Raw genomic sequence first — 21,722 nt, forward strand, 5'->3', positions numbered from 1 at the left:
TGTAAGACCTGTGTATGCTGTGGAAAAGCTGCTCAAATAAAAGCCAGCTGTGTCTCCCCTTGTGCTTGCCTGGAGCTTGAACAGGAAGCTGGGCCAAGGCCTCTGAGCTTGCTGGGAGGAGAGCTACAGGGTTGGTATGAGATGCACCTCTGGAGAAACACTGCAGCAGCTTGTGTTTAAAAAAAAATACATTCTTTCATCTGTTACAGGCCTAAAGTTAGGTGGAGAAATACCAGTCATTTGAACTTTTTTTTAACACAGATAAAGGTAACAACGCTCTTTGTGATGCAGTTGTCAGTTTGGCGATTTATTATCTGGATCCATTAGGGCATTTTTTAAAGATCGAATGAAAATAATGAAGAAGTAATGTTATGTAGATTTAATCTTTATTCTTTTTTTCTCTTTTTTGTTTTGCCATAAAAGGACAGTGGAAAAATAGACTAGGTTTTGACTTTGTCACTCATGGGAGTGCTGGTTGTGTGGATTATGTGATACAGTATCATATTGCAAATAACATTATTTTATAAGGTCTGCTATTAATTTGCTCTAGCCCAACTAATGGTACACTGTGACATCAGAGCTTCACATATACAGTTTATATGGGCAATAGGCTTGGGCGAGCTCTATTATTTTCAAATCATCCAATCGTGGTTACTCGAGATCGCCAATAGGCGATCTGATCGCCAGTCTGACAGGCTACATTGAATATGTAATTGGACGTAACATATAATGGATATCCGGAGCGACTTTCATCAATGAAACTGGCTACACCGTCTCGGCTGTCCTGCCTCTGCTTGGCTGACGTGCTGACATGCGTTACATGTCGTTACACTAGTTCACTCAAGCACTCATAGCGATCTCCTTTAAGCGATTTTCTCGCTAATCCCACAGTTGTTTACATGCTATTAGTTCTGTTAGCTACTTAGCAGTTAGCGGTTGCTTCTTTCACTCGCTGGCTCTCTGTTGATCTGCACGTCAAATTTAGCTATTCCTCTGCCTCCTAATGTGATAATTACATGTAATAACTGTAGTTTATTTGCCATGTTGAAGGCGAAGCTCTGAACCAGGGAAACTTAATGTTATCGTTAGTGTTAGCTGCTGTTACTTAGCCCCTAGTAACTTTAATTGATGCGGGCTGACCTAATGTAGCTCCCGTCCCCTGGCAGCAGCCAGGAAGCCAAGGAGGCTGAGTGGCTCGTGCTGATTAACGTGGCTCAGCGGGTTGACCTAGTGCTCCACCAGAAAACAAACAGTAGGACACAGATTCTAGATATTGTAGTTATGTTAGTAAGTTAGGTAAAATCGCTTTAATATATGCATAGGAAAAACCAATCACCGATAATTCCTTCAATCGTCAATATACGAACTGATCGCCAATCGGCACAAGCCTATTGGACAACCCTTTCATCTGTAGCTACTGCTCGTATTTATCAGACTGTTGGAAAGTCTCCTGGAATGGTGTCTTTTATACTTTCATATAGACTAGAAAGATGTCTCTGTTATGCTAACCCATTAGCCTGGGTTAGCATATTAGCTTTTGTGTTGGCGGTTTGTACAAGTCTGGTCCAGGACAACCAAGCTGTTGCTCATGGACATAAAATACTATCTTTTAGACCAGTAAGCTCAACGCAACCCTGTCAGGTACCCTGGAAGACTACCTTATTTTGTTCTCCGGGCTCTGCTATATTTTGGATCCAACCCACTCCTAATCATGAAGCTGGTCAGTACTCAAGGCTCCTCTCAGTAGTTCAACATAAAGTTGCAGATATAAACTGGAACATAACGATATCAACTGCAGGACTGATTGGCAACTACCCAGTTCCAGCAAGTAAAAATGCCAGTTTTACATTCACATTCACTCGGGGCTTACCAATTGGACACCTCTGCTGGCAAAGCTGCCCTGCTTCACTGTTGTCTCTCTTTGTCAAAGCCAGGCAGGACGATCTCCCTCCAACATGACAGCTAGTCATGACCGGTGAAGTGTTGAGGCAGCTTGGAAATGCTATGTAGTGATGCAACTGTCCCTGAAATGTTGGATTTGTTGTAAAAGGATGTTGCTTTTTTAGTCTCAGTGAATTATTAACTAATATCGTTGGCATTCCAACCAATATTTCAGTCCTTTTTGGAGCCCAGGACTGATTTCAATCTCTTCTGCTTTTGCCCTGCGTGACTGAGTTGTGGCATCACACAGTGTTCTCAGGGAGGTTCACTGTACACAATGTTCATAGCCACAGAAGCTGAAGTTGTTGGGGGAGACACAGTGAGAGAGCTGGCACAAAGCCAGGTCAGGCTAATCCACTGATGTGCTTGACTGGAAGCGTTGAGTCGTTGAAGAGGAGAACAGCCTCGTCCATCTACAATCTTCCAAAACAGGCTAACTAGAGATTTGTCTCTGGTTCACTGAGCTGTCCTCATGGGAGAACAAATGTTCACACCCAGTGGGCTTGTGTCAACTTTGTTCCCCAAAGTCCTGCTGGTCATGAGCATGACATTTATTGACTGCTAAGAACTTACGTGGTAAGCAAAATAATCCATTTGTCCGCTATCATATTGATCTTACATACTATCAGTCTCTCAGTCTAACAAGGTGTATAAAGTATCTAAAGTGATTTCTTGTATCCATCAATGCTCAGACTTGTTTGACCTGTCTTTCTCTGTGTTTAGATGTAAATGTAACACTTGACCCCAAACATCACACATAAACAGAGCCAGAACTGAAGAAAGAACAGTGATTGTAGTTCGCCTGGACCAGCCAATGTAGTTGTTTGAGCTATTTGCCTTTTAATGCCAGAGAAGAGGAGCTATAGAGGCTGTCACCCTGAACATTCATGTTATCCCTGCAGTAATATGTTCCTGTGGGTCTGTTCTATGTTGTGTGTGCAGCAGTTTTAGTCCTCTGGCTCATTTTTTTTTGTTTTGTTTTGAGTCCACTGGAGTTATGTGCATCCCAAACTTTTGTCATAGTTTAATTTAAAGTTTTAAAGTTGTATCTGTGTCTTAGAGGAAATAATAACCACAACCCCCTCTGTTACATATGCATTTCTATGTCAGTTCTTACAAACACATGGAATGTGTGTATTATTGTGCACTGGTTGTTTTGTCCAAGATCCTTATTATCTCTTGATTTGCTTCTAAGAGAAGCCATTAGCGGCTATAGAAACATTTATCACACACCCCAAAGCCCAGCGGCTCATATCAAGGGCCAGTTAGCAGAGAGTATCATCATCTTGAGGAGAATCCCAAGTATGTTTTTCCCTCAGACTGATACATGCACACACATGGAAGCCCATACGAGTCACAAGCCATTTAGCATGCCCAATCAGTTTCGTTCGATCAATGAACATCCCACTGCATCCAAACCCAGCTGTGTTCTCGGTAAGGATCACTAAGTGCTATCAACAGAATGGATAATGAATAAAAGATCTGCCCAGTAATTGCTTGCCATGATTGGATTCTTTCTATGCTAACATTGAGCAATTTCCTAAACAATCATTGACCACATTCATGATCAATAATCAATTTAGAGGATATAAAATACAAACGTTTTTTTGAGCGCTTTGTTTACTATTGGTTAGGGCTGGACCCGAATATTCGAATATTCGTTCGGTGGGTTGGTATTCGATTTGAAAATTTGACATTCGAATATTCGTTTTTTTTTTTTTTTGTTTTTTTTTTTGCACAACCTGTCATCCCCCTCCAAACGGTTCTCATTCGCGCTTGAATATGTTCGAAATATAATACTCTCTTTTACAATTTTCTTATATAGCCTAGCCATTTTAATAGGATGGACAACCCAACCTCGTTATACTTAATAAATATATTTGCTTCTTCTTGGACTACTAAAGTGTTCCTGCAACGGGAGTATTCTCTGGCTAGAGCGCAGAACAGCGCAGTTTGCATGGACAGAAGTGCATGCCTGAGCTTGTATTTTGGGTTAAGCTGCGTTGCTTTGACATTGTGGAAAATAAAATAATAGAAACAAAATGTATTATCCTTTTTTACCCGTTATTATCAATCTAAATTAATCTACTGCGAAATATAGGAGACTTTGAGATTTTACTGGGACGTCACGTCACATGCCCCAGTTAAAACGCCCATGAGTTGAACGTCATTACCGTCACGATTCAGCGAAAGGAAGACAAAAATGCCGAAGACTTCATCTGTGTGGGAGAACTTTAAATTAAGTGAGGACAAGACAAAGGCAGAGTGTCAAATATGCAATTTGAAACTGGCCTACCACAACAGCACATCAAGCTTGAGAAATCACCTGAGTTCTGTAAGTAGAACGAGCTGCTTTTATCCGCCATTTACACGTGATAAAAATGTGCACTTAATTTTCATGGAAAATAACGTGACTTGTGAATAGGCTACGGCAGTTAATGACGAACAGTAAAAACGGGGGCATATAAGCCCTGCTCGCGTGAGGCGCGCCGCTTCCTGCTCGCGCTGTTCTGTAGTTTATTAAAAGTTTATTAATTCTGAACGCGTCTGGCCTGTCTATCTATATTGCACCAAATACGACACTGCACTCCCTTGTGAAGTCGTTTGGATGAAAGGTTCTCAAAATAATCAAAATGCAAACAAACGGACAGACACATAGAGGTTCCTGCCTTTATTAGAGATAATAATATGTTCAGCCCCCTCTCTCCGAAGCTTAGAATATTCGATGCTCATTACTACCGAAGCTTCGAAGCTCAAAAAATGGTATTCGGACCAGCCCTACTATTGGTGTGGGGTATTTCTGAGTCACATTCAGTGTAATGGTTTTGCCACTGCGCAGGCACTACAACAACAGGGCTGGAAACAGGGCTGTAGCCTTCAAATTAGGGCTGCCAAAATGAACGTGATAATAACGAGTTAACAAGGTCCTTTTAATTCCACAAATTTTTTGAACACGCGATTAATACACGCACGTTCTGTAATTTCGCTCCATTGTTTGGAAAATCAGGAAGCTGCAGGAGTAACGTTGTGGACATTGTTGCCAACTTAGCGACTTTCTCGCTAGATTTAGCGGCTTTTTAGACCCTCTTAGCGACTTGTAATATAAATATATCAAATATATTTCTATTGTAATTTATTCCCATGCATGCAGTCCACCGATCCTTGGTTAAACACTAAACGGTGCTGCTCTCTCCCCCTCTGTCCTCCTGCGCAGCAGCACTGTGCAGGCAGTCAGTATGGGGCCAGCGGAGATGAGACGGCGGTAGCGATACTGTGATAAATTCTGAAAGCTGCTATCATTTTTTAAAAACTGATTTTCTTTATTTAGTACTAACATAAATTATGAATGGCCTGCTCAAAAGTGCTAGCTGCTGACTTTTTTTTTTTTTTTTTTTTAAGATTATTTTTTTGGGCTTTTCCGTCTTTAATGGACAGGACAGGAGAGAGAGGGGGAAGATATGCAGGAAATCGTCACAGGTTGGAGTCAAACCCTGGACCTCTGCGTCGAGGCATAAACCTCTAAATATATGTGCGCCTACTCCACCCACTGACCCAACCCGGCCACCTGCTGACTTTTTTTTAGGATTTTATCCTAAAACCATTATTTCAATAGCCTTTGCCATTCTAGGCCACAGTTTGAATGGATAATAAGATGATTAATGTGCGCAGAGCCCCATACACCTCAGAGCAGCCCCTTACAACTGCTGTACCTCTGACTCTCTGCCATACTGTTTCTGTACCTGTCGCACAGAAGTCTGCCATTATGGCTGATTCTAATTGTTATACCTACAAGGGTTACCCTTGAGTGCCCATTGTGTAATTTGTGCAGACAGCAATCCACAGCCTTCCATTAGATGCCATGCCTCTTGACCGCTCTCCCCCACAAGTGGCCATTATGCGTGCAGTGTGCATTATCCGCCAGTTACCAGTAAAGCAACCGGATATGCATATTCTTTATAGACATTACTTGTACTCAGAGGTGGAAAAAGTACTAAAATATTGTACTCAAGTAAAAGTACCAATACTTTGATGAAATATTACTCAAGTACAAGTGAAATTACCATCTGAAAAATTACGTTTAAGTAAGTAAAAGTAATAAGTAGTTCATTTAAAATCTACTTTAAGTAAAAGTTACTTAGTTACATAAAAAAAACCTGTAAAACTCCCATGTAGTGAAAATAGGACAAGGGTTATAAATCCAAAACTATTTTGTTTTTAATTAAAGAAAAATCTATACAAATGTATAAACATCTATACAAATGTATACACATTTGTAACAACATAACACGTCACACATGACATTTCATGCTACAATCCTCTCCAAAAAACTGAGCTCTCCTTTTACCATTCACACTGCTGATACAGTTGATGTGACTGTAAATTCAAAGGCTCGTTTACATTGAAACCGGTGACAATTTCGGTGGGGCACAGCCTATTTGTTCAACCGAGACTAATGTTCACACCCCAGACTAGCAGCTAGCTTCTACACACCTAAGTAGCCCGTATGAGCTAATTAGATGTATGTGAATTAATTTAGCCAGTGTCCTACATGCGTTGTCCTACGGGTTGCTAGTGCTAGACAAAAATTAGCAATGCCACGAAACATGTTGTTTTGCTAATTGCTAATTTGCTAATTAGTCATGAAAACTTCATTTGAAGTACCAATGCACAAATACTTACCAAAACATGCTTTCGCAGATTAGATGTGGAGTTATTGAATGCTGCCAGTTCAGTCACCTTTGGCAGACACATCTGGCATTGCATGACGATTGGCAATGCTATTGGCCCTCTTGAATTTAAATAAATAATAGTAAAAAACAGTGGCCAAGGATTTTCGTCGTTTTGGGCAGCAGAATTTGATGTTTCAGCTAGCATTTCTACTGAAACTTTTTTTTTTAACTCAGTAACGGATGGGATTTGTAATGTAATGAAATACAATACTTTACTCAAAATGTAATCAAGTACATTTTAAATTACCGATTTTAAAAACTACTTGAAAAATACAAAATACACAACAAAACTACTCAATACAGTAACGTGAGTAAATTTATTTAGTTACTTTCCACCTCTGCTTGTACTATCAGTGATCCATATTTATTGAGCTGAGCATTGCTTTTTTTTTTAAATCTCCATAGTTTTCACTATAACCAGGAATGTTTGATAACAGATGGAATATAATTGCTATTTTGAATACAGAGCCTGACAGCATAATTGCTCTCTAACTGCTGAACTGGATTGGGGTTCTAAAGCTCATCCTGCAATGGTTCGATGCCCCGTGGAGACATTTATTTAGGAACTTTGTGCTCAAAAAGAGCATGCGGAATTATTATTGTGTGGGGGAGGAAGTCAGTCATGTCAACAAGCATTATAGACCTCAGTCTTGATGACGTCAAGACAAGTTGTCTCAATAAAGATAAATGCACACACTACATTCACATATGCACACACAGGATTCATACATGCACACACATGATTCATAAATACACACACAGGATACACAAATGCGCACAAAATTCACAAAAATACACACAAAATTTAAAAAGCACAGAAGATTCAGAAATGCACACAAAATTCATAAATGCACACACAATTCAGAAATGCAAACAACATTCACAAATGCACACAAGATTCAGAAATGCACAGGACAAGATTCAGAAATGTTTTTCTGATGCACACACAAATATATCTTGATTTACAAACTGCTTGCGGTCTGTGAACTTCACTGCATTTGTGTGTGAATTTTGCAAGTGTATCTCGCTGCAGTCTTTGCTTTTTTTTTTTACTATGAAGAAAATTATTTGGATGCCATGTTTTTTATTTTGAATCTTTTAATTTTATTTGAAAATTGTATATCTATAAATGTAAATGATCTGAAAGAAAACCAAATAGGCTAGTCACCAATTTAAAAATGACATGAAATTATATTTTAAAACTTTAAAAAAGGACTGACAAATAAGAAAGCCATCCGGACTCTGAACATTTACAATGCCTTACAACCTCTTTAATGTAAATTTCATGCGCCCCTTTTTCGTGTATGTATGTATGCATTTAATGTTTTCAGTGTGTGGGAAGTAGATGGAGCTCCGTCACGGCTGGCAGCCCACGGCACTCCATACCTGCGCAAAGTCACTGTTTTTTGGGTTAATGGACTTCCAAACGCCGCTGCCCTGACAGAGCTCCAGGGCCTGCAGCTCCTCTCTTCCTGCTAAATGGCCGCTGTGTGTGAGTGAGAGCGCAGTCAGCGAGCTTGTTACGCCCGCAATCTCTTACCACAGGTTCCAGTTAATCTTATAATGGATATGTGTGTTGAGTTATTTAAACAAACGATCATGGAAATAAACGCCTCTTGTCTGCGAGTCTCATTGATAGAGCCTGCGGCTGGATGGAGCTCTATCAATGAGAGCTAGCTAGCCTCCTCTTAGACCTCTGAAACGAAACCCCTAATGTTCACAAAAAAGCATTACATTGAAATCGGACACCATTGTTAGCTTTATAAAACCTTGGGGTAGATGTTCTATAAGTGGCATGACGAAATTCAAACTGTAAATATACGAAAATTATGCCAAAAGTGTAGCAACGATCTTTCCCATAGGATTAAATGGGATTCACTGGGTATGGAGTTTGCCGCTTTCTCGTCAGACTGTGTGGAGCTCCTAAAGTTGAGCAAAACATTACGTGAATTACTACGAGAATGGATGACTCCACCCACATTCATATAGCGCTGTGTGAACGCGTTCATGTGATTGGCTTATAAGTAAACAATCCCCCACGTGGGGTGCGTTCTTGTGATTGGCTAAAACAAGGGAGATATCTGATTGGTTGTAGATCATTCCCTGTTCAAAAAAAGGCATTTGTGTGTCGAGCCAAGTCAGGGCAGTCTCAAAATTCACACACAAATGCAGTGAAGTTCACAGACCGCAAGCAGTTTGTAAATCAAGATATATTTGTGTGTGCATCAGAAAAACATTTCTGAATCTTGTCCTGTGCATTTCTGAATCTTGTGTGCATTTGTAAATGTTGTTTGCATTTCTGAATTGTGTGTGCATTTATGAATTTTGTGTGCATTTCTGAATTTTGTACGCATTTGTGAATCTTCTGTGTTTTCTAAATTTTGTGTGTGTATTTGTGAATTTTGTGCGCATTTGTGTATCCTGTGTGTGTATTTATGAATCCTGTGTGTGCATATGTGAATGTAGTGTGTGCATTTATCTTTATTGAGACTCTTTTAGCTCCATAGAATACAGCAGTGCATGCACGGAAGAACAACTAAAATTCCCACACACTCTTCAACTCAATCTGTCCAAGGTTACAGATTTAGTTACCTGAGTTACTTTTGTACGTGTTGCAAATTAACTTTTTCTCTAAGACCTTGGTTACATAAACACCGGAAATTGCATAGTGCAGTTATAGGAAAGGAGAGCAGCCTCATAGCAAAGACATTCAACTCTCTGCCAGAATTCTCATATAACTGTTTGATGGGAATATTTAATGTGTTTTGGGGCAAAGAATATCTGAAATGGTGCCCAAAGACCAAGCCGAACCCGAATGACTCTCAGTTGGGGTGTTTGAGCTTTACCTCAATCTGAGCTCAGTTTCATTGCACAGTGAATATGAACAGTGTGATTGCTGAATTCAGCTGAATCCCCATTTCATTGATACTGTAGGTATGAACCAGAATATTGGTCATTAATAGAAATTCTCTCAGGACAGTGCAAGACATGTCGTCGTTTTCTCTATCATTGAAAGAGAGAAGTCAATGTTCAGAAATTATTTATGCCATTAAATGTTTTTGTGAAAAAAAAACGAATTGTGAAAAACACACCTGTCTTTTCTGTTACTGTCAATTGAGAATTAATTAATCTTTATGTAAACATTTTCAGTTATATATGAAAGTAATATTTGGCATTTTTTCTATATGTCAGAAAATACTGTTAGGACCTAAAAAAACGTTATGTCTATGTGCTCAGTGAGAGTACTTACTGTTGCCTGTCTTTCTCAGACCATTGAGATTGGCTCCATTCAGTTTTGTGCCAAAGGCCTTGCTGTAAGATAGGTTCCTTAATTTCTTGATAACCTCATTATGGCTTGTTTCCTTGGAAACTACCCTTGCTTTATTCCAGCATGCCCATGCTTCTCTTAGCATTTAGTATTACAAGGCTTGCATTTAAAGTGCAATGCAAAACCACTAAGGTGAACGGTTCTGTCCCTCTTTGTAACGGTTAGCTTCATTAGTAGCAAACAATCTCTTCCTCTTTCTTTGTGCAGTATGTACAGGTGTGTGCCTGTTGGTACGGTATACTGCATATGGGTGATGTGGATGAAGAATCGCAGATTAAGCTGAACCTTCCCCTGTATCTTAAAAGACAGTCCAGTCTCACAGCAAACTAATGGCACATTAGGGTGGTCCCGTCAACCTTCAAAGTTTATGATGACGATGTTGCCCGTAAACAGCCGAGTGTAAAGTGAAAATATCAGTGGGAAACTTGCGGCAGGTTCCATGAAACTTCAGTTTACAGTACAGTAAGTTATGGTGTTTAACTTCAACACAGGATGCATAACTGGCAGTCTACCAGGTTAAATGGCAAATATGTCCACATAACTGCCACTTCCCTGTAATGCCTTGTGATTCCCAACATCAAGCCTGCTAACAAGAACAAACAAGTGGAGTTATGGCTAAAATCTATTATTAACACCCACCAGTGGCTTCCTCATCCATCCAGTTCTTATAACAAATTACCAGTGATAAATAACCTCCTGATAAATATGACATGGTCATGTGTTGTCTCCTGACCCGACAAGTTTGCTGATTGCTACATTAAGCAATTGACTGGTGCACAATAGATTGAGGTTTACTTAGGGCTGCAAAGGATTTGCAGTTTACCAGTAGTGTCCACCAAACTTAGGTACAAAGAGGCTGCATTTCTTGGCCACATTTAAAGGAGCCTCTCATTATACTGTAGTTATTAGCTTAATTTAAAGTTACTTTAAAAAACCAAGTCACTCAACTTAATGCACTTATTTGCATGATAATGGAAACTTAATGCAGACTCTTAAAGTACAAGGTTTATTGATTTCTACAGGGGTCACTTTTATTTATTATTAAATGGGCCATTGAAGAGACTTGGAGAGGGAGTTTAATCAAATGTCCAGAAGCCCTTTTTACTTAAGACAGGGATGTTAGAGCCAAGTCTAAGCAGGAATAAATCAAAAAGATAAATAATGTCTTTATTAATGTTTCATTTTTTTTTTGCCACGGTGTTAGTTCAGATGATGAATGGCCGTCCTGTTATGAATTGTCTGTGGCTCCTGTCACAGTGATGCACAATATTATCAGCTTTAATATCCAGTCCTTTAAGTCTACATGATAGTGAATAGTAAAAAGCTTTATCGAGGATCATGATGATCGGGCATGTTGTTGACCTTTAACATTACTTTAACACCTTAACATCATCGTCACTGCAAATGCTGCTGAAGTCATGGCCGCTGCAGGTGGTCGGCTTTAGTAACACGTTTAATTTTTAGTTTTTGATTTTACTGATGATTTCTGAATAATACTGGATTTCATTTTATTAAACTGAGACATGGATGTCTTTGCCACATTTTATGGCAACCCATCTAATAGTTGCTTAGATATTTCAGTCTGGACCAAAATGGTGGAGCGACCAACATTGGCATCCATAGAGCCAAGCCGTTCATATGGCTAAACACTAATACTTGTCTTGTCATATCATCTATACCAATCATGTTAAAGTATTTTCAGACTTTTCATAGTTGCAGAAAAATATTCTGTACATTTACACATTTTGAAAAGCAGTACTGTTTTTGTAAATTCTTTCTCCATATGTACTGTAGATAGTAATGTCCCCTATCACGGGTAGCAATGATTTGATGATTTATGCTGTTCCACGCTTATAAGAATAAAAAAATGCTGGCAGAACACTGAAATATTGGAATTAATTTTTTTTAATTAGAAGATATTAGTTAGTCATTTGGATTAACCAATGTGTTAATTACTACTTCCTTATTATGCCCGTCATGTCAAAATAAACACTATCCCTTCTTGTGAGGGGGCTCAGTGTTTCAAATTCCATTTTTTAAAGTAGATGTTTACGGTATGGAGGCATACTCCTCACTAAATCTTGCAGTTCGTAAAAATCTTTTATCCAAGCCATTTCCATATATTTGTCCTGGTGAGATCTAAATTGTTCCTGTTTAATGATTTTTCTCATTCTCCTTTTCATGGCCATGGAGTTAGTATTTGGTGACAGTGGTGAAATGTTTTAGGCATTCACGTGGAGAAAAGAGCAAGGGAATAATGAAAGCTCCCCGGTCTGGGAAGAGAGGCTTTTGTCAGGGGCACCGGTAGGCTGCAGGGCCTTTTAATAGTTAGATCCAAAAGCCTTTTCCACTACAATGCCTTTGTTTTACTGAGGTGTCTTGGAAATAAATCACATCTACATATCCAAGAACTGGTGAATTAAACCATCCCCTCTTTCTCATTTCCTGTCTGTATTCAGGAAATTGCTCCTATGAACTTGTGACCTGGAAAAGATTTGAAAGAAATTGATTTGCAAGAGGGAGTAGGAGTGGGTCTGAGCTGAGTTATCTTTTGGGAAGAGAAGTGATTTTGCAGGCTGTTGTGCTGGAAGGCAATACGTATTGATTTGAAAACCCTCATTACACTCTCACTTGCTGTATAATTAATCCTAGCCAGAGAGTAAGATAATTATTAGGTCCATTTACTCTAACAAACCTGTTGGAAACACCACAACATAGCTGCTTTCCTTTCCTCTAAGGTGACTAAGCTGGTGTTGGAGGTAATGCCTCACATCCCCGAAATCTCTTTTCTTGCAGGATTTAAGAAAATGTCTTAGCTGGCATACCTACACGTACATGACTCTGTGAGCCTTAATTGCTTTATATTAAATTGTCAGTTCCCAAAGTCCCTGTTTTAATCCAATAGCTCCTTAATTCAACAGCTTTTAATAGAAACCGACCCCCCTGATGTTCTCAGTCTGCCTTATGTTCCTGATTTACAAGTATTCTAGCTCAGTAGCTTTCCTAATGATTTGCTAAGATAAATAAGCTTGATTAATAGTCTAATCAACACTCACCACTGTTGAAATATAGAGTACATTATTCCCTGGCAGTAATGCAGTTACTATGAAGCTAGCTTGGTGCCTTTGCCTCCTAATGGAGATGTTCCGCTAAGATGGTGTCAGAGGTGATATATGTGTTGCCTCAGGACTAGACCACTGGGACAACCAGTCACAGGCAGCCGAGCTCTAATGAGAACAGCAGAAGACGACGTGTTTCGACCTCCTTCATCTTCGGCCTCTGGCAACCTCCTTCTTTGTCTCACTCCACTTCCGTAGCTCACATTTATACCATCTCCCTCTGTCTTCTCTCTTTGTCTATCACATAAAAAGCAATGGTTGATATGGTTGATATAGCATAGTGTTACCTCCTATACACTTCACAATCTTTTTCTATAACCTATTTTGAATTAAACGTCTGGTAGGCATTTCACTTGAGAAATGCACTGCTGTTAAGGAAGTGCTAGTAGTAGAAGAACTAGTAGTTTCAATTAGAATTGATTGCTTCTGAATCTGATGAGCAATGACGGCAAAATGAACATGGAAACTCCATACGAAGGCTCAAACTTCATCAACAGAAACAAGACAAAGGTTTGGTATTAGCAGTGCTGGTGTGTGTAATGTGAACTGGGCTACTCACACTACTACCAGCTATTTACTGTAGGATAAATTATGGAGGTAAGATACTGAATCAGTGAGATTTATGACCTGTCTGCTTTGTGGTTTGGCGGTGGTGTGAGTTATGGGTCATGGTTTCATGTTGGTTATTGACCGTACTGACCGATAGCTCCTAGGAGGAATGAGGGGGTAGAAGGGGTTGAGTCATGGTGGTATGATGTGCCTGTGTGTGGGGGGGTGTATTGATTTGCCATCATACAAGTAACCCTAACTCGGTGTATGCAGATTAGTAATTATTATTTTGTCTGGTTTCTTCCCTGGAATACAGATCTAGTCAAAACTATGGTATATATTTATGTTAGTATGTTTTATCAAATCACTTATTGTAGCATCGTGGGTAGAGAAGCTGGCTTGTGACCACAGCGCTGCAGTTACCGAGTCCGTTACTTGTGAAATCTGGGCCGGGAAAGTGGATTAGCTAAACAATAACAACTCCTGGAGCTTCTGTGTGATATTTACAACTGTCGCCATGGTGCCAGAGATAAATAGCATTTATGCTCCAAAGAAAAAGATTGGTTGGTCCTGCCAGGTTAAAATATTGAGGTTGATGTTCTGACAGCCTTTGTGCAAAACTCAGAAAGGCACATTTCCAAATTTCACCATGCAACTGGTATCTGGGGCGCAAATCCAAACAATACTGTTGGTATTGACCCAAGCACCGTCTGTGACACTGTCTAAACTGGGTGGCTGCCCCCCACCTAACAAACAACCTTCTACTGATAAAATGCTGGATGCTTTGTAAGGGACATACGCATACAGTCCTGATAGATTTAAATACTCTATTTCCAGAATTTAAACAAAAATGTAGTAAATGCATTGCATTTTGATATGTTTTATCATATTGTTTCTAGGGCTTTACGATGCCAATTCACTGCAAAACATTGATATTTCTTACAGCTATGGGCTAATAATTTAATAATGAAAAAAACCCTGATGTGAAAGAGTATGTATGCAAATTGCTAACAACACATCTTGCTGTGTAGCAAACAAATAAGCAAAACCTATGGTATATGTGTAAGGAAGAACAGAAACAGTATAGCAACAAGCTACATTAATAATAATTTAACTTTAAAAGAACAGACAGTTTCAGCAGTATTCACCAATGACTTTTGCATAATCTGAATCTGATGACCAATGGCTCAGTATCTAACATATACAGTATAGAAATATGCATACACCTTCATGCATTTACAGCCATGTATGCAAAATTCAATATGTGTGGCCCAGACTCAACTAATTTGTGGTGATAATGTGCATTTTGACAAGACAGTAATTATTCCCTTTGTGAATTATGACTTATGCATGATAATGTGTAATATAAACATGATTTATGAGCCACATTTCAGTAGAATAAAGTTTTAAATGAAAAATGTGTTCTCTGCGAGTATTACACACGTGCTATGCTAATGGAGTGTTAAATATCTGTCTTTATTCATGATTTTCGAGGAGCCAGCTCTGTAACGAGACAGATGGTGGATGGGTGTAGAGAGTTTGACTCACTCCAAAACAACAGTGATCAGAAGTCAAACATAATTACCATACAGCATCATAACAGCAGCACTGTCATTACTCAGTTTGTGTTTACATGTCTAAATCACAATTTAGACTTTTAGACTGAATGAGGACACATAAACGGGCATTTAACTGGTAGCAATACATAATGTATGAATGGTCCAGTAGTTTGAGTGGTCCATATGATAACGGTGACAAACAATCTCAGCTGGTGTTTGATTACAGTAAGACCACGGTGACAATCACAGCCTTAAACATTGTAGTTATTTGTGATTGGGTGGAGCTGTCTGAGAAGGATGCAGTGAAAAGGCGATAGGTGATCTGTAGGTGGATGCCAAGAGTGAAAGAAGAAGACACACTACACATTACTTTGCTCCGCTGCTGTAACAGCAGTGAACCTGTAAAAACTGAAAATCAAACAAGGTCTCTGAAAATGCATCACATCACTGATGCAACACAAGCCACTAATGGAGTCTACTCAGGGTCATTCAGTGCTAAGTGAAGACTGGAAAACCACCAATCCAGATGCTTTCATCTCATGCCGCAAGTGTTGGCCTTAAAAACAGTTGGAGGGGTGCTCTTGTCTATCGAAAGGAAAGAGGAGCAGACATAACCCTTATGTAGACACATCTATGGTGAACAATTCAGCTGGACAGAACAGTGAGAATACACAGTTTTTGTTAAGTATAACGACCAATTCACAAAATTGTTCCACCTCACCCTGACTCGTCTTGGTTTGAGATGTTTTATTGAGAGCCAGTAACAGGAACCTTGCTCCTCTTTTGAGTCTGCTCTTTGCTTGGCTGCAGACTACAGTGCACCCAGTGACCTGGCACTTAGACCACAAGGATGACACTGTGTGCTCCGACAGTGTGTGGGGCTGGATGTGTTCTATACATGTTAAGCAATTTTGACAGTTTAAGGATGTGTTTGTCTGCATTTGTGTGTTGCACAAAACTGTGTATGTGTGTGTGGTGTCTGCCTTAGTGCCTGTCATGTCAGTGAGGAGGTGGCACTGTACTGTGCAATAAGAGCAGTCAGCCTGCAGGCAGGGCTGGCCATCTGGACACATGGTAAAAAGCCTAGCTCAGACATCAGCGTTTTTTCAATCTCTCTGTGTTATCAGATTTGTTTTCTTCTTTTTTGTGTCTTTCTACATATCAGTCAACAGTAATACACTGTTTTTATCATTTTGTCTGTCTGTCTCCATCTGTCTGTATATTTCTCTCCCTCTAAATCTCTCTTACCATCTCTCTCTTAACGGCCTTCTCTCATGTCTTTTCTTCCCCTGCAGTTTGCTGTTTTGTGGTCCACAAGAGGTGCCATGAATTAGTCACATTCTGCTGCCCAGGGGCAGATAAGGGGCCCGACACAGACGTAAGTAACCGTAGCCCAGCTGTTGCCTCTCATGTGTTTGTCGGCGAGGAGGGGCCTTTCCTGTCATTATACTGAAGTGCATACAGTATGCCAATCCAGCCAAAATGCAGTTGTGTCTACCAGGCCTGCCTCTTTTTTTTTAACACTCTTGCTCTCTTTGAGAGCTGTAGAGTTGCCATGTATCCTTGTTGTTCCCAAGTTTCAGTTTAAACAACATGTAGATGATTGAAATTATAAAATCACCATTCTTTATCGTGATGTTGATGACAAGCTAAATATTCACAGCAAATTGACTCACATATAAAAAAGGAAAAATGTATAGTTTACATTGATAATACAAGCTTAGCATCTTTGCTTTAATAGATCTCAAAAGAAGAGCTCTAATTTTTTATTCAAAAAAGATCACTAAAATGTTAACTTTAGTCGACTCATGATTACATCCCAGCAGCAGCATTTAATTCATCCAGTGTTAATGTTTAAGTCAAGTCACAGTTTTCACATTTAAATATTCCACTTAGTGAGTCACTGTCCGTAACCCCTTAAGAAGAACTAGCGTTTAGAATATTCTCTTCCTGTGATAATGCAATAAAAGTAATATATTTACTCTGAATTACGCTTCTTATTCACCCAGCAGGACTGAGTTCACAGAAAAGCTGCTTGGCAGATTACTGTGCCATTAGCAATGACCTGCTCTGACCCAAATACAGATGGGAAATGTAGGAGTGGTGGCCACAGCCAATACACCTGTATCCGTCTTGGCCAGAGATACACACAGTACTAACAGCTGGTTGCTTGCACCTGTCTGAATTAATGATAAAAAAAGAATCTAGGTATAATTCTAATAGTAGTCCAGATATACTAATTACACTGTGGAAATGCTAATTTTGAATTAGTTTAGCTTCTTGATATTATTCAATAAATAGAAAATTGTCAATGAAGCTCTACGGTTCATACAGTCATATATTTTGTACATTAGTTTTCTGCTGGGTAATTTAATCAACTAGAAAAGTGGGATTTAGGATTATTGTAGTTTTCTGTTACAAACAAACGCAATAAAAAGTATTTCATTGGACCGTCGACATACTTTGAGATGCTGAATAAATTTCAGCTTTTGTATGACACATTCAATGAGGTCTTCCATTCGCCTCTTCAGCGGCTTCTATTACCGGCTTTGTGCTATCAGCCACTGCTTACCTGCTTGCTAAGTGTGAAACACCATTTACATAAGAAACAATAAAAAAGAAATGCACATACGCATGCTCAATAGGATGGGTGCTGGATCAAATCAATATCTTTAAAACGTGTGTGCAGATGTATTTGTTTCAAAACTCCATTTACATGCCTGCTTGCCTGCCGGGCATGCCTAGCCCCTAAGCGTTATAGCAGCATGGCATGGCCTCTGTAACTGGAGATATGTCAGTGTGTCATTCAAGATCATCAACCCAGACTCTTTAAATAGAGCCCGCCACGGATGACACGGAAGCTGTAACATTAGAAAATAGTCTGAGCCGGGGATTCTCGATTTGAGCAGTCACTGGGGTTCAGAGTAGTGAGGGGACATCAGGTTTATCGCTAGCAGGACAGTCGACTTTAGACATCTGTGTGTTGCAGTGAGCCCAGTTTTCCAATACATTTTTTGCACAAGTACATCTTGTTTGGTTTTTAATCAACTAGAAGCTCCTCATTTGTTCCTGTTTGATACATTAAAAATCTTTCTTATTTAAAAACTGCTAAGTTTAACTTTTTTTCCAATTGAGGTTATTTTCTTTGTTAATGTTGTATTAACATTCAAATATCATTTCATTTCTGAACTCTCATAACCCTCCCTTAGTATACTTCCTGTGGTCCAATCGTTTTTTTTTTAGAGCCTGTTTAATGCTATTTGTCATTGCCATACTTAGATATAAGGATAATGTGTTATAGTACATACTATATACTCATTTAATATATTAACAGTACGTCACACAAGAGAAACTAATAGAAGAAATCCAATCAGGCTAGAGCAGACTTCACTTAGAGCACCAGGGTGTTAAATTATTCTCAGTCTTTTGTTCACGCTGGCACTCCGTCTGGTTTTATGACATTATAACAATTCATGTGACCACATGGCCACCACAAACCAAATCTCTTTTAAATATATGTTAGTATGTTATCTCTTGCCGTATTAGAATATTTGATGCGCCCTTTTTAATGTACATTTCTATGCGCTAGCAGTACTGTTGCCATTGCAAACACACATATTACATGGCTTGCTGCCTCTCGGGCATGCAATCCAGAAAGGCCATAGCCAGCAAATTTCCTGAAGTTCTGCAGTATGTAAGCTACCTGCATTTTATGACTCATGTCCGTGTTTTATAACTCCCCTACCGTGAGAGTGTGCACAAAGACGCCAACAAGGCTCCCAGATCTGTTCAGTAGCTTACTCGTCATTAGTGACTAGCCTTGGTTTGACAGGACTAGTTTACCATGAATACATTGTTCCTCACAGCCACAGCCTCGGATGTTGTTTCAAGGACAGGGTAGACTGCAGATATGCACATACTCACATGTGAGAATTGCTCTGCAATTTGCTCTGTTTGAGGATCTTCTTTGAGGAGAGAACTAACAGTTCAATTCATCTCCCAGTTTTACTGGCATTGATCACTGTTTCTCTGGTCACAGGCTTGCTGCTCAAACCACAAAACTACTGCATGTCATGACAAATTTGACATTATTGTTGAAATTGTCATGTAAACTAGTAAGAAAATTACATATAAAATTAGTTCATGCAGAACTATGTTATCTGTTGTATTTCTTGATTTATTTATGAACATGTCTCCACAGCGCTGTGTCAGCGCTGGAGTACCCAAAAGACACAGTGTAGTTGAGTATAAAATTAAATTGCAGAAAATGCTCAAATGTTTGTCATTAGAAGTCTTAAGAATTAAATATGGCTCTTTTGTTGGTTTCTTCAGACCTTTCAACAATTGATCTATGAAAATAAAATTGCATGTGGAATCGTGTTAGTTTAAAATGTGTCCCTAAAGTGATCATTTGTCAGAATCAGTATTGGTATAACTTGTAAGCACAATCCATGCTAGTGTCAATTAGTCTGATTAAAGCACTTACTTTAACAAATTGTTTTCGTTTGACTGCCAGGTGTAACGTTACCTGCAGGTCGAGTAAGTTCAGTGCTTTACAGGACAAGATCATAAATAATGCAAAAGTTTCCCGTTTCACTACAGGGGCTCAGCAGATGAAACTAAGAGGTTTGATGTGCTTGCTTTTGCATGGGTGTGTGGCTGCTGCATCATTGATGTCCACTTACCTAGTGTAGCACATATGACCAGGGGCAATCTGCAAGTCTTTGTGCACTGATTTCCCCTCTGAACACACACGCACGCACGCACACACACACGCACACACACACACACACACACACACACACACACACACACACACACACACACACACACACACACACACACACACACACACACACACACACACACACACACACACACCCCTTGCCCCTCAGGGCTGTTCAGTGCACAGATATCTGTGACAGAGTAACACAGTTATGCTGCAGCACAGTGCCCTTTCTGTCTCCTCTGCTTGGAAACAGACAGAACTGACCTGAGGGTGACATGGCAGCCTGGCAGAGCTCAAGCAGACACCCAGAAAATACACTTCGTCACAATATCAACCAGTAAAATGGTACAAAAACAGCCTCTAAATGACTCAGTTAAAGGGATGCAGTCATAAAGTATAGGCATGCCTTCAGGTAATCTTAGAGCAATCTAATTAGTAATATTAATGAGTAATGGCATAGGCAGCAGTGATCTAATATTTAAAAAGGCAAATCACACAGGAAGAGATGGTTTTGGCAGACTTCAGCAGGTTTGAGAACAGTAGGTGTTCTGGTGACAAGGCTTGGGACCCACACCTTCTCATTACAAAAACTCTTCTTGGGAATTGAAAACAAGATTAAACTGGAGTGAAGCTAAATAACATCATCTGCGCCACAGGCATCTTGGGTTGTCACAGCCAGTGGAGCCTTTCATCTGTATTTTTAGTCCATTTTCTTCTTCCAAGGGTGTTGGCCATTTCTATGAAACAGCCCTGTTCTGGCCCAGATGTTGTCTATAAACACCTTGTCATGCTGTTCACCATTCAGCCAGCCACTGATTCTAAAATAAATATTTTCAGACTCACACCTCCTTTCTCTCTTTTTCTTCTTATACAACTTTTGTGTTTGTTTTTTAGCTTGACCCCCTAAAATAAAGCAATGCCTGTGCTGACCACTTTTTGCGAACTATGATGCAGACATTTAAAACTAGTTTTTCTAAATATATATGTAGATAATTATTATTATTATTATTATTATTATTATTATTATTATTATTATTATTATTATTATTATTATTATTGTTATTTTTAGAAGACACAATGGGCTTTGTATCAGTTGTCTGCATAAGTCAGCCGCCCACCCCTTACTGAGTCAAGTCCTGCACATGCTTTTTGCACACGGCCCTATGGAAGCTTTGGCACAAGCACTGCATCCAAGGAAACATGGTCACAAAGAAACCTGATACTCCATACTGCTTAGTGCGCTGATTTAATTTTGTTGTATGAGTGGTGACATGCTGTGCAGAGCCCTGTCAGGGTACACTTTTCAGCATAATGAGATCATTGCAGACGCAAACACACAAGACATGCACATAAAATCACACTGTGAGAAGTGCCAGATAGGCATATCTCTATACCTGGTAGCTAGAGGAGAGGAAACCCATAACAGCTACTCACGTCCTTCGACAGGGAAAGAACGAATGTACTCTACTCATATAGTGTGTCTAATGAAATTTGGTCTCTATCACCAAGTTGTATTAATTGTCGTAGATGAGTGTTTAAAGCTCGCCATCTATAATATCTGCATAAACACCAGTTGCTCAGAGAACATGTTAGATGAGAAATCAAGGAAGAAGGGGGAACATCCTTCCAAGTTAAAAAATGTGAGTCGGTGAGTCAGAGTTTAGAGAAGAAGTGGGAGGAGAGGGAAATGGAAAGAGATATCATTCCCAGATAACAAAGCAGTTAGGACAACATGAAGCACTGCATAAATGTCAAGTCCTATCCAGT

At 39.5% G+C, this 21,722-nt stretch overlaps 1 protein-coding gene across 2 annotated transcripts in view; it reads left to right on the forward strand.

Moving 5' to 3' along the window:
* The window catches only part of prkcaa (protein kinase C, alpha, a), a 164,218-nt gene that overhangs the window by 41,167 nt on the left and 101,329 nt on the right, over window positions 1-21,722 (forward strand). For both annotated transcript variants that reach the window (XM_031289500.2, XM_031289501.2), the window contains exon 3: window positions 16,522-16,604. In XM_031289500.2, coding sequence (XP_031145360.1) covers window positions 16,522-16,604 — 83 coding nt within the window. The remainder of the gene's footprint in view (window positions 1-16,521; window positions 16,605-21,722) is intronic.

The sequence above is a fragment of the Sander lucioperca genome, chromosome 4 (assembly GCF_008315115.2).
Source record: "Sander lucioperca isolate FBNREF2018 chromosome 4, SLUC_FBN_1.2, whole genome shotgun sequence".
In the NCBI taxonomy this organism is placed as follows: Eukaryota; Metazoa; Chordata; class Actinopteri; order Perciformes; family Percidae; genus Sander; species Sander lucioperca.